This window comes from Arachis ipaensis, chromosome B06 (assembly GCF_000816755.2).
Source record: "Arachis ipaensis cultivar K30076 chromosome B06, Araip1.1, whole genome shotgun sequence".
NCBI classification, from domain to species: domain Eukaryota; kingdom Viridiplantae; phylum Streptophyta; class Magnoliopsida; order Fabales; family Fabaceae; genus Arachis; species Arachis ipaensis.
In genome coordinates this window covers 114,468,971-114,483,190 of record NC_029790.2, presented here as the reverse complement: position 1 = coordinate 114,483,190, position 14,220 = coordinate 114,468,971, and the positions used below count along the sequence as shown (strand labels likewise).

The following is a 14,220-nucleotide window of genomic DNA, read 5'->3' as shown; positions in this document are numbered from 1 at the left end:
TTCCTACAAGAACAGTTACAGGATGGCATATGTGTATTGACTACAGAAGGCTCAATACAGCCACCAGGAAGGATCATTTTCCTCTACCATTCATAGACCAAATGCTAGAAAGACTAGTGGGTCATGATTATTACTGCTTTTTAGATGGCTATTCAGGCTATAATCAAATTACAGTGGACCCTAAAGATCAAGAGAAAACAGCATTCACCTGTCCTTCTGGCGTATTTGCCTACAGAAGAATGCCTTTTGGTCTATGCAATGCACCTGCAACTTTTCAGAGGTGCATGCTCTCCATCTTCTCTGATATGGTAGAGAAGTTCCTGAAAGTCTTCATGGATGACTTTTCAGTATTTGGAGATTCATTCAGCTCCTGTCTTGATCATCTAGCACTTGTCCTGAAAAGGTGCCAAGAGACTAACCTAGTCTTAAACTGGGAGAAATGTCACTTTATGGTGACTGAAGGAATCGTCCTTGGGCACAAAATTTCAAGCAAGGGAATAGAGGTGGATCAAGCAAAGGTAGGGGTAATTGAAAAATTACCACCACCTGCCAATGTTAAGGCAATCAGAAGCTTCCTGGGGCATGCAGGATTCTACAGAAGGTTTATAAAGGATTTTTCAAAAATTGCAAAACCTCTGAGTAACCTGCTAGCTGCTAACACACCATTTGTGTTTGACACAGAGTGTCTGCAGGCGTTTGAGGCCCTGAAAGCCAAACTGGTCACAGCACCAGTCATCTCTGCACCAGACTGGACATTACCATTCGAACTAATGTGTGATGCCAGTGACCATGCCATTGGTGCAGTGTTGGGACAGAGGCACAACAAGCTTCTGCACGTCATTTATTATGCTAGCCGTGTTCTAAATGACGCACAGAAGAATTACACTACCACAGAAAAAGAGTTACTTGCAGTGGTTTATGCCATTGACAAGTTTAGATCCTATTTAGTAGGATCAAAAGTGATTGTGTACACTGATCATGCTGCTCTTAAATACTTACTCACAAAGCAGGATTCAAAACCCAGGCTCATAAGATGGGTGTTACTTCTGCAAGAGTTTGATATAGAAATAAGAGACAGAAAAGGGACAGAGAACCAGGTAGCTGATCACTTATCCCGGATAGAACCAGTAGCTGGGGCGTCCCTCCCCTCTACTGAGATCTCTGAGACCTTTCCAGATGAGCAACTCTTTGCCATTCAGGAAACACCATGATTTGCAGACATTGCAAACTATAAAACTGTGAGGTTCATACCCCAGGACTACAGTAGGGTGCAAAGAAAAAAATTAAATTCAGATGCCAAGTACTACCTATGGGATGAGCCATATCTCTTTAAGAGATGTGCAGACGGAATGATTTGAAGATGTGTACCTAGAGAGGAAGCACAAAAGATCCTATGGCATTGCCATGGATCACAGTATGGGGGACATTTCGGAAGTGAGCGAACAGCCACTAAGGTCCTCCAATGTGGTTTCTACTGGCCTACTCTCTATAGGGATGCCCGAGAGTTTGTGCGTAACTGTGACAGTTGCCAAAGAGCTGGTAACTTGCCTCATAGTTACGCCATGCCTCAACAAGGGATCTTAGAGATTGAGTTGTTTGATGTATGGGGTATTGACTTCATGGGTCCTTTCCCACCATCATACTCAAACACTTATATTCTGGTAGCAGTAGACTATGCATCTAAATGGGTAGAAGCAATTGCCACACCCAATAATGATACTAAGACCGTGCTGAAATTCCTCCAGAAACACATTTTCAGCAGGTTCGGTGTTCCCAGAGTACTAATCAGTGATGGGGGCACTCATTTCTGCAATAAACAGTTGTCTTCTGCTATGGTCCGATATGGGATTAACCACAAGGTGGCAACTCCGTATCATCCACAGACAAATGAGCAAGTTGAAGTCTCTAATAGAGAGCTAAAACGAATCCTGGAACAGACTGTAATTACCCGCAGAAAGGATCGGGCAAGGAGCTTGGATGATGCTCTATGGGCATATAGAACAGCATTCAAGACCCCTATAGGAACCTCTCCATACCAACTTGTGTATGGCAAGACCTGTCATCTGCCCGTGGAACTGGAGCATAAAGCCTACTGGACAACCAGATTCCTAAACCTGGATGCTAAGTTAGCTGGTGAAAAAAGATTACTCCAGCTAAATGAGCTAGAGGAATTCAGACTCAGTGCCTTTGAAAATGCCAAAATCTATAAGGAAAAGGCAAAGCAGTGGCATGACAAGAAGTTGTCAAGGTCCAGCTAAAGACAATAAAGAAGCGCTTGCTGGGAGGCAACCCAGTCATTGGAAGGTTATTTGATTTACTTAATAGAAGTTTAATATATATTCTTTAAGGTTGATCATCAAAATTGAAGGAATTCACAAGTTACAGAAGGATTCAGTGAAAAAAGCAGAGAAAAGAAGCTTGCTGGCAAGAAAACGCCAGTAAGGGGCACTCTGGGCGTTTAACGCCAGTAAAGGCACCATTTTGGGTGTTAAACGCCAGAATGGGCACCATTCTGGGCGTTTAACGCCAGAATTGCAGCATCCTGGGCGTTCAGCAAAACGCCCAGTGATAAAGGGGTTTCTGGCATTTAACGCCAGCCAGGGCACCTGGCTGGGCGTTAAACGCCCATAATGGCCACCAAATGGGCGTTAAACGCCAGAATGGATACCATTCTGGGCGTTTAACGCCAGAAAGGCAGGGGAAGGAGATTTTGCTTTCCACTTCAAATTTTTTTCACACTTTCATGTTTTGACCCATAATTTCCTACATAAACATGTTACAAATTTTCATCATTCACCCTCACATTTCAAAAATTCAACAATTTCCTCAATTATTTTTCAAATCTCTTTCAAATCCTTTCCAAATCTTCTTCAAAAACTCAAGTATTTTCTCAAATTCTTTCCATATCTTCTCAAATCTCTTCCAAAACTTGTGAAATCTCTCCCCCTCCCTTATAAATACACATTCGGCCATCCCCCTCTCTTCACCATTCGAATTTGCTTCTCCTCCTCTCTCTCCCCTTTCCTTTCTTTTGCTTGAGGGCAAGCAAACCTCTAAGTTTGGTGTGCTTTTCCGTGATCACTAAGCTAAGGCTCATCAAGATCATGGCTCCTAAGGGAAAACAATCCAATTCAAGAGGCAAGAAAGAGAATACTCCAAAGAATTTTTAGAGTCAAGAGAGGTTCTTAACCAAAGAACATGCGGACCATTACCTCAAAATAATGGTTCTAAGGTCAGTGATCCCGAAAGTTAAATTCGATCTGAAACAAGACGAATATCCGGAGATCCAAGAGCAAATTCGAAACAGAGGATGGGAAATTCTAGCCAATCCTGAGACAAGGGTTGGAAGAAACATGGTTCAGGAATTCTACTCAAATCTGTGGCTGACAGATAAGCAGAGAATGACTGGAACTGCTTTCCATACCTACAGGACCATGGTCAGAGGGAGAACTATTTACTTCCATCTGGACAAAATAAGAGAGGTCTTCAAACTACCTTAACTACAAGATGATCCTGACTCCTTTAACAGGAGAATGGTGAGAGCAGATAAGGGGTTGGACCAAGTTCTAGAGGACATATGCCTCCCTGGAACTAAGTGGATAACCAATTCAAAAGGTGTCCCAAACCAACTCAAGAGGGAAGATCTCAAACCAGTTGCAAGAGGTTGGCTAGACTTCATTGGGCGTTCTATATTGTCCACTAGCAACCGTTCTGAGGTCACTGTCAAGAGGGCAGTGATGATTCACTGCATTATGCTGGAAAAAGAAGTGGAGGTTCATCATCTGATTTCTTGTGAGATTTACATAATTGCAAACAAGAACTCTACTGAAGCCAAACTGGCTTACCCAGGCTTAATCTCTCTTCTATGTAAAGATGCTGGAGTGAGGATGGGAGTAGATGAATTCATCCTAATTGATCATCCAATCACCAAGAAGTCAATGGAAGGACAAATGCAAGACAACTCTATCAAGAGGAGGGCGCAGGAATTCCTCCCTGAACTTCCTGAAATTGACTACTGGGCCCACCTAGAAGCATCTGTTGCCAAGCTGCAAGAAGCCATGGAACAAATCAAGGAAGAACAGGATAATCAAAACTGCATGCTCTGCAAATTGCTGAAGGAACAAGAGAAGCAGGGGCGTGAGCTACAGGAGCTAAAGCGCCAGAAGCTCTCCTTTGAAGGGTCAAACACCCCACAAATTGAGGGAGCATCTACTTCTCAAAATCAAGGTTGTTGAGTCCTAACTCTATGATAACCTTTATTAGTAGGAACCTATTTTAGAGTCATTTAAATTTCTATTTTTATTTTTCTGTCTTCTATTATTATTGGTCTTTTCTTATATTTATTTTTGAGTCTTGTCTTTATTCCATGATTAATAAAATTTAAAGTTTATGTCTTAAAGCTATGAATGTCCTATGAATCCATCACCTCTCTTAAATGAAAAATGCTTTAATCACAAAAGAACAAGAAGTACAGGGTTTCGAATTCATCTTTGAAACTAGTTGAATTAGTTTGATGTGGTGACAATACTTTTTGCTTTCTGAATGAATGCTTGAATAGTGCATATGTCTTTTGAATTTGTTGTTTAAAGAATGTTAAATTTGTTGGCTCTTGAAAGAATGATGGAAAAGGAGAAATGTTATTGAGGATCTGAAAAATCATCAATTTGATTCTTGAAGCAAGAAAAAGCAGTGAATACAAAAAAAAAAAGAGAGAGAAAAAAAGAAGAAGAAAAAGCAAGCAGAAAAAGCCAATAGCCCTTTAAACCAAAAGGCAAGGGTAAAAATAAAAAGGATCCAAGGCTTTGAGCATCAGTGGATAGGAGGGCCTACAGGAATAATATCCTGGCCTAAGCGGCTAAACCAAGCTGTCCCTAACCATGTGCTTGTGGCGTGAGGGTGTCAAGTGAAAACTTGAGACTGAGCGGTTAAAGTCATGATCCAAAGCAAAAAGAGTGTGCTTAAGAACCCTGGACACCTCTAATTGGGGACTCTAGCAAAGCTGAGTCACAATCTGAAAAGGTTCACCCAGTTATGTGTCTGTGGCATGGATGTATCCGGTGGTAATACTGGAAAACAGAGTGCTTTGGGCCACGGCCAAGACTCATAAAGTAGCTGTGTTTAAGAATCAACATACTTAAACTAGGAGAATCAATAACACTATCTGAATTCTGAGTTCCTATAGATGCCAATCATTCTGAACCTCAAAGGATAAAGTGAGATGCCAAAACTATTCAGAGGCAAAAAGCTACTAGTCCCGCTCATCTAATTGGAGCTAAGTTTCATTGATATTTTGGAGTCTATAGTATATTCTCTTCTTTTTATCCTATTTGATTTTCAGTTGCTTGGGGACAAGCAACAATTTAAGTTTGGTGTTGTGATGAGCGGATAATTTATACGCTTTTTGGCATTGTTTTCAGTATGTTTTTAGTAAGTTTTAATTAGTTTTTGTTATATTTTTAGTAGTTTTTATTTAAAATTTACTTTTCTGGACTTCACTATAAGTTTGTGTATTTTTCTGTGATTTCAGATAATTTCTGGCTGAAATTGAGGGACCTGAGCAAAAATCTGATTCAGAGGCTGAAAAAGGACTGCAGATGCTGTTGGATTCTGACCTCTTTGCACTCGAAGTGGATTTTCTGGAGCTACAGAAGCCCAATTGGCGCGTTCTCAATTGCGTTAGAAAGTAGACATCTAGGGCTTTCCAGCAATATATAATAGTCCATACTTTGCCCAAGATTTAATGGCCCAAACTGGCATTCAAAGTCAGCATCAGAATTCCCAGCGTTAAACGCCGGAACTGGCACAAAAGTGGGAGTTAAATGCCCAAACTGGCACAAAAGCTGGCGTTTAACTCCAAGAGAAGTCTCTACACGAAAATGCTTCAATGCTCAGCCCAAGCACACATCAAGTGGGACCGGAAGTGGATATTTACGTCATTTACTCATTTCTGTAAACCCTAGGCTACTAGTTCTCTATAAATAAGACCTTTTTGCTATTGTATCTGGACCTCATGACACATTACACGTTTCATTTTGTATCTTCTACGGCATGAGTCTATAAACCCCATGGTTGGGGGTGAGAAGCTCTACTGTGTCTTGATGGATTAATGCAATTACTACTATTTTTCCCATTCAATCATGCTTGTTCTATTCCAAGATACTACTTGTTCTTCAACCTGATGAATGTGATGATCCGTGACACTCATCACCATTCTCACCTATGAACGTGTGCCTGACAACCACCTCCGTTCTACCTTCGATTGAGTGTGTATCTCTTGAATTTCTTAATCAGAATCCTCGTGGTATAAGCTAGAATCCATTGGCGGCCATTCTTGAGAATCCGGAAGGTCTAAACCTTGTCTGTGGTATTCTGAGTAGGATTCAAGGATTGAATGACTGTGACGAGCTTCAAACTCGTGATTGTGGGGCGTTAGTGACAGACGCAAAAGAATCACTGGATTCTATTCCGACATGATCGAGAACCAACAGATGATTAGCCGTGCTGTGACAGAGCGCGTTGAACATTTTCACTGAGAAGACGGGAGGTAGCCATTGACAACGGTGAAACTCAACATACAGCTTGCCATGGAAGGAGTCTTGCGTGCTTGAAGAAGAAGACAGTAGGAAAGCAGAGATTCAGAAGATGGAGCATCTCCAAAATCTCAACCTGTTCTCCATTACTGCAAAACAAATATTTATTTCATGTTCTTTTAATTTTTACAATTAAATCTCAGAGTTATTGATATCCTAACTAAGAGTTATGAGATAACCATAGCTTGCTTCAAGCCGACAATCTCCGTGGGATCGACCCTTACTCACGTAAGGTATTACTTGGACGACCCAGTGCACTTGCTGGTTAGTTGTGCGGAATTACAAAAAGTGTGATTGTGATTTCGTGCACCAGTGGCTCAACCTCCTGGGTTTGAAAACAAAACTTTTTCCTCACCATGTTTTCAAACTAGCTAAAGCCTTATATGGTTTAAGGCAAGCTCCTAGAGCTTGGTATGAGAGGCTTAGCTCCTTTTTATTGAAAAGCAATTTTCAAAGAGGAGCCACGGACACCACTCTATTTATTAAGAATTACAATGACAATTTTATTCTTGTGCAAGTCTTTGTTGATGATATCATTTTTTGTTTAGCTAATGAGGCTTTGTGTACAGATTTTGCTAAGCTAATGACAAGTGAATTTGATATGAGCATGATGGGAGAATTAACCTTCTTCCTAGGCTTACAAATCAAGCAAACTGCAGAAGGCAATTTTGTGCATCAAGAAAAATATGCAAAATAACTTGTCAAGAAATTTGGGCTGGAATGTGCCAAGCCAATGGGAACCCCATGCATCCAAATATCAAGCTTGACAAAGATGAATATGCTAGAGATGTTGATGAGATACGTTATAGAGGGATGATTGGCTCTTTGATGTATCTAACCTCCTCAAGGCCTGATATCATCCAAAGTGTTGGAGTGTGCTCAAGGTTCCAATCAAAGCCTAAGGAATCTCATATCTCAGCTGTCAAGAGGATCATCCAATATATACTTGGTACCACTAATTATGGTTTATGGTATCCCAAAATTGATTCATTTCAATTAGTGGGTTATTGTGATGCAGATTTTGCTGGGGACAGAATTGATAGAAGAAGCACAAGTGGCATGTGTTGCTTTCTTGGTAAATCACTTAATGCATGGTCAAGCAAGAAGCAAGCAACAGTGGCACTACCCACTGTCGAAGCTGAGTATATTATAGCCTCTTCTTGTTGCTCTCAATTACTATGGTTAAAAACTCAGTTAGATGATTATAAGCTGAAAGTATCTAATATTCCATTATTCTGTGATAACATGAGTGCTATAAATATTTTAAAAAACCTGTTTGCACTCAAGAACAAAACACATTGAAGTTAGATTTCATTCTATAAGAGAACATGTGCAAAATGGAAATTTAGATATTCAATTTGTTAAATTTGAAGATCAACTAGCTGATATTTTCACTAAACCATTGATAGAAGAGAGATTCTGCAGATTACGAACTGCTTTGGACATTCTTGATTCATCTAATTTTTCTGATGTTCTGGATTAAGCATTTTGTCTCATCAATCGAGATGAGATTTTTCTAGGCAGATGATGAGTAGGCTTCATTAACTCCTTATGATGCTTCCTGCACTCGTTGAACGCTGGTGTGATTTACCGGACCTGAAGTGCTGGCTTGCGGACTTTCATATGGGCTTCCTTTATTGAAACAATTGGGCCCATTCCACTCTTGCCGTCTCTAAAATTTCTTGGTCCCATTATCTAACATTTGCATTTCATTTTTTTTAAATTGGGCCTGATTTAAAATTACATTTCATTTTAATTAAATTTTCAAAATTGAAGTTATGAAGATTACAGTTTTAACATTCGAAGGTTTTCAAAGTTTTTATTTTTATCCTTTTTCAAGATGAAAAATTTCCACTACCCAAGGCCTATATTTACTCTCCACTACTCGCACCCATTCACACTCAACTCTTCCACTCCTTCACTTCTCTCTTCATATTCTGCAGCAAACCTGTGTCCTATAAGTATGGCTCGCAAGAAAAGAGCAGTCCGCCGAGGCTCTCATAGTGGTGCTCACTCTTCCCGTACTCAACCCTCATCTCCTATATCACTACATTCTCATTCATCACCTTCTCCTTCTCCCATTAACTCTCCTCCTTCATCTCCTCACAACACTGTTCCTGAAATGGCTCGCACCAAGACCACGGCTCGCTGATCTAGCGTTACTCCTCGCCCTACTCCCACTCCTCCTAATGTCTCTCAGTCCAGCTCATCTCAACCTAGTTCTTCCCGGGGTAAGAGACTCCTTCATGAAGAAAATAAAGAGCTTCCCTCCTCCCAAGCTCGCCATACCCGCCGTACAATCATCAACTTTCATCTTCATTCTATTTCTGAACCAAAACTTTCCAATCCTATTGCCTACAAATCTTTCTGTGCTGACTTCCCCAAAGAGTCATTTGATCGCCGTTTTAATTCCCTCATGAACTATCTGTTCTTCTACAAAGACGTTTACAAGCGTACTCTCTGTCCCTCTAAGCTTGTCAATTTAGATAAACTTCGTAGGAAAGGTCTCAACTTAACTCCTCTATTTGCATATCAAGGATGGATTTCCATCCTGACCATTCGTGAGAAAATTTATCTTGACCTGGTCAAACAGTTCTACAGCAACTTGTCCTACAAAGAAGGGAGAATCGCCTTTTTTGTTAAAGGTAAAGTGATCATTCTTGACAAGTATCACATAAGCAAAGCCCTGGATTATCAGGACAGGGGATTTGATGTTTACATGTCGGGTAAGTGGGACGAAACTCTCAATGTGTCTTATTTTGAAGCCCTAAGTACTGTGTGCGTCAATATTCTTCTCCTAGAAGGTACCACTCCTACTCATAAGTCTCTTGGTCCAATCCGTGCCCAGTTGCACAGGATTGTAAACCATATAATTCTACCTCAGAGTGGCTCTTTTCAGCGAGTATCTTTTTGTGACACACTGGTTTTGTTTGCTCTTCTCTCTAAAATCCCAATTTCTTTTGCTTACTTGTTAGTGCGGCACATGCATGCTTGTATCAGTACTAAAAATGCTTTACCTTATGCAATGCTTCTCACAAAAATTTTTCAATACTATAATGTTGATTTTGGGGCTAAGATTTCTAAGGATTGTAACTCATACATCAAAGGGGGTGGTACAGTAAAGAAAACAGCACCCAGGTGCCGCAACACTGATGAAGGCACTGATGTTCCATCCCATGAGGATGATCCACTGATTCCCCCATCAAACTCCACCAAGATCAGAGTTCTGACCGGCATAATGAAAAATGTGCTCCAAAAGTTCATCAATCTCACATACCTTCTCATCACCCATGGAGCCGAGCGCAAGAGGAATTAAGTCATGGAAGAAAATCCACTCAAGAAAACTAAAGGGAGGATTCGGATTCTGAGGGATTTTGTCGAGGACATAGAAGCTGGCCTTACTGACAATGAGGAGGATGATGTTGATGAAGCCTCCGATGATTCCAACTCTGATGGCTAGCACATTTCATCTTGTCTATGCTTTTGACAGTTTTTCTTTGAACTCTTTCTGTTTTATTTGGATGACTGTAACTCATAACTACCTTACTGCTTGATAACTTTTAGGTTAGCCACTAACAAATTTTTTGCAGGGTCTTTTGCTTCCTTGATGACAAATGGGGGAAAAAAGAAAAGAAAAGTTATATGTTAGCATTGGCTTAGGATACAGACAAGATTATGAACAATGATGCTTAATATCTATTACTGTACTTAACTACTCTGAGTTTTGTGTTAGTGTTACATTGCTCTGTATTATTGCTACTGTGATATATTGTATATTGTTTGGAAATTTGTTCTTGGCTGTTTTAAGCTTTATTCACTTGAAGATGTAAACAATGATTAAGGAGGAGAAATGCTAACATTGAAGGGAGCAACAAACACTCCGAATGTCATCAAAGAGAAGTGCTCTTAACTCATTTAAATTAACATGTTTGTCATCAAGAGGGAGATTGTTGAGCTAAGTTTGATTTTGGGCCAATATATGATGACAAACATTATTTGGGTTAAAATCCCAATTATGGTTTAATGTGTGTTTTAATGATGCAAGCCCATTACTCATCTCATAGCCAAACAATGCAGCTTGTTTATTCCTTTAATGTTTCAAGTAAATGCACAAGCCCAATAAAATTTAACATAGCACTGTTCAGCAAATAGAAGGCTATGTACTCGAAGGACAGCTGGAACAAAAAGGAAGCAACAACAAAGCAAGGACAGGTGTGGTTCTAGTAAAACAATAAGGACACAAGGACATCTCCACTAATCCAAGGACATCAGTAAAGCAAATTTCAGAATATGGGAGAGCAAAACACAAACTTGCAAAGGACCAGAGGTAGTGGTGCAGCTTCTCAGACAGCATGGGTAATGGAGCAGAGGAAAAAAGAAATGCACGCCAAGGAGAAAAGCATATCCAAGGACAGCAGAGGTGGTGGACGAGTTCCTCAACCAGCAGAGACGGGCAGCTGGGACAAGGAAATGGAAGAGGCTAATTGGAAAGAAAGCTGAAGATATATAAGAGGCCTCACTTCTACATTTGAAGACAAAAAAAGAGAGCAAATTCAGAGCATCATCTATTCACACTTGAGTTGAATTCTTTTTCTTCTACTAGTGCTTAATTTCTGATTTTCTTTGTTATGGCTATCTTGAGTCATCTTTTGTATTGAGAAAAAGGCTGAAAATGTGAGTGAAAAAGCCATGAGAGAAAAGGCTAAAAGATGCATGAAAGAGCCATTGATTTTCTGTGTTTTGAGTTGTTGAACTAAGACTAGTTTTCCTTGCCAAGTTGGGTTAGCACTTGGTGAGTTTGAATCTGTTTAGATTCTCCTTCCAAGTTGGGATAGCACTGTGGGTTGCTGAGCTTTGGTGAAGAAAGCTTAGTGGTTGATGCTAGTTGAATTAGGTTGTAATTCAATAGTATTGGTGATTGTAATCAGTGGATTATAGTGAAAATTTCACCATGGTTTGTGGTGGAGACTGGACGTAGGATTCATTGCACTTAGAATCCGAACCAGGATACATGCTGGCCTCTTTCTCTTCTTCCCTTCTCAGTTTCTGTTCTGACAAAATGAAAAAATCTCCTACATTTTCTGCTTCTGCAAAAATAGAGCTTGAAAAGTTAATTTTGAGCAAACTTGATTCAACTTCTCTTCTCAAGTTCAATCTGCACCATTAATAACATATTATTTACATAAAGTTTTCTCTTTTTTTTTTTAATTTTTCTAAATCTCATTTTCAATCGGATATTTGATTGTTCGAACCGATCCAATTTATATTTAATTGATTTGAATTGATTTGTGTCTATTAAAAAAAATCCTTATATCCGAACAAATCTAGATCCGTTAAAATTTAATTGGTTCAATTCTCATTTTTTTTTTCTCAAATTCAAGCTAACTCAGATCCATGAAACACCTATAGTCACAATTTAGGGTTAATAGTCAAATTCATCCCTAAAAGCACCCATTCTTCAAATTAGTTCTCAAATGATTTTTTTAGTTATATTAGTCATTGAAAGATAAAACGTAAGTCAAATTGGTCCTTCCATTAGTTAGATGATGACATGTCACGTTAAGTGTCACGTGGCATGATGATGTATCACGTTAAATGCCACATGTCACCAGATGATTAGTTGACGTATCAGGTCAATGACACCTAGCACGCTACGTGTCACTTAATATGTAAAAAAGTTATTTATAACCAAAATAGTCCTTGAAAGTTCAGACGTAAGTCATTTTCATCCCTAAAATTTTAAAAATTAATCAAATTATTCTTTATATAATTTTTTTTATTTTTTCTTCATAATATTTTTTCATTTGTATTTTAAAATTTTATCTTTTCAAATTATAATTTTTTTTATAGTAAAATTTTTTTATTTAAACGAATTTATCAAATTATTGTTGATTATATATTTAAAAATTTAATATTTTAAATCTCACTAAATAATATAGTAGTTATTTTAAAATTTAAATCTTCTAAATTTTTAAAATTATAATTTTTATTATTGTTTAATTTATATGGTAGAACTCAATAATTAAAAAACTGATTTGTGGAATCACTTGTTGAATCTTAATATTTTAATATAAAATATTTATATGATAGAACTCAAATTATTGTTGAATCTTAACAACTAGTATATAACTAGTATACACTAAAAGTTTTAATATTTTGGATTTTACTAAATAAATATAGTAGTTGTTTTAAATATTTTAATCTTTTATTCAACAAGTGATCCCATAAATCGATTTTTAAATTATTGAGTTCTATCATATCTATAAAAAAATTACAATTTGAAAAGGTAAAATTTTAAAATACAAATGACAAAATAACTTTATAATAATTTAATTATTTTTATTATTTTATGTAAAGAGAATTTTGTTTATTAAGGTCTAAAAATAATATTAAAATTAGTACTATCAAAAAATATTTTAAATTTAATATTATCAAGAAAAAATAAAAAAAATTATATAAGAACTAATTTGATTAATTTTAAAATTTTAGGAATGAAAATGACTTACGTTTGGATTTTCAGGGAATATATATTTTGATTATAAATAACTTTTTTACAGACATGTGGTATTCTAGGTGTCATTGACCTGACACGTCAACCAATTTCATCTGATGACACGTAGCACTTAACGTGATACGTCATCATCTAACTAACAGAAGGATCAATTTGACTTACGTTTTATCTTCCAAGGACTAATATGACTAAAAGAATCATTTGAAAACTGATTTAAAAAATGAGTGATCTTTCAAAGACGAATTTGACTATTAACTCCTACAATTCAGTTTGAACACTAAAATTTGGTTGATGGTCCAATAATTTAGCAAGAAATAAGTTACATTTATGAAAGGCATATAAATCGTTACATTTTAAAACCAACAGAACTAAAATAAGTAAATAACGAAAATAAGTAAATAACGAGCGCAATAGTCACCAAAAAAAATATATAACTAGTACAATTAAAATAATAAGTACCATAAAAAATTTTAATTTTATAAAAATACTTACTACAAAATAGTACTAAAATAATCGTTGCGAGATGTAATGTGTTCAATAACAATTTTCAAACTTTATACAAGGTTTATAATAGTTTTAAAAAAATGCTTATGATGAAAAATTTTAAATTTTATAAAAATGATTTCATGTGGTATTGACAACTAAATAGGTATATACATATACCGTTTACATAAAAAAATAATTTATAAAATGACAATATTTATTAATTAAGTTAACTTAATTAAAATATTTAGATTATACTATTTTTATATTAAAATTAGTCATTAAAATTAACTACTAATATAAAATATATATTAGAATATAAATACACATTAAAAGTAAATTAAACCATACATATTTTATACACAAATACATTAGTGATTGATTTTAGTGTATGAATAACATTTTTTATTTTAAATTTATATAATTCGTTGTACCATAAACCAAACTCAATTTCACTTGTAAAACAATTTAATAAGAAACTGAGTCAAAAGATAACAGTGAAGAGTAGGGGTGTTCAAATCTAAACCGATCCAAAAAAATCACAAAATTACACCGATCTAAACCAAAAATCGAAACAAACCACTCAATTTTGGATATTTTTTGGATTTTAGATCGATTTTATTGTGATTTGATTCA

The 14,220-nt window shown here is 37.0% G+C and overlaps 1 protein-coding gene across 1 annotated transcript; it reads left to right on the top strand.

Annotated features, from left to right (window-relative positions):
• Positions 7,311 to 8,742, top strand: LOC107647333 (uncharacterized mitochondrial protein AtMg00810-like). The gene is made up of 2 exons (XM_016351415.1): positions 7,311 to 7,665; positions 8,534 to 8,742. The coding sequence occupies exons 1-2, from the start codon at positions 7,311 to 7,313 to the stop codon at positions 8,740 to 8,742; spliced, it is 564 nt and encodes a 187-aa protein (XP_016206901.1).

Coding starts and splice junctions, on each gene's coding strand:
- LOC107647333 (XM_016351415.1), top strand. CDS start 7,311: ATGTGCCAAGCCAATGGGAACCCCATGCATCCAAATATCAAGCTTGAC. Junction 7,666..8,533: donor TGGCATGTGTTGCTTTCTTG/GTAAATCACTTA, acceptor CATATTCTGCAG/CAAACCTGTGTCCTATAAGT.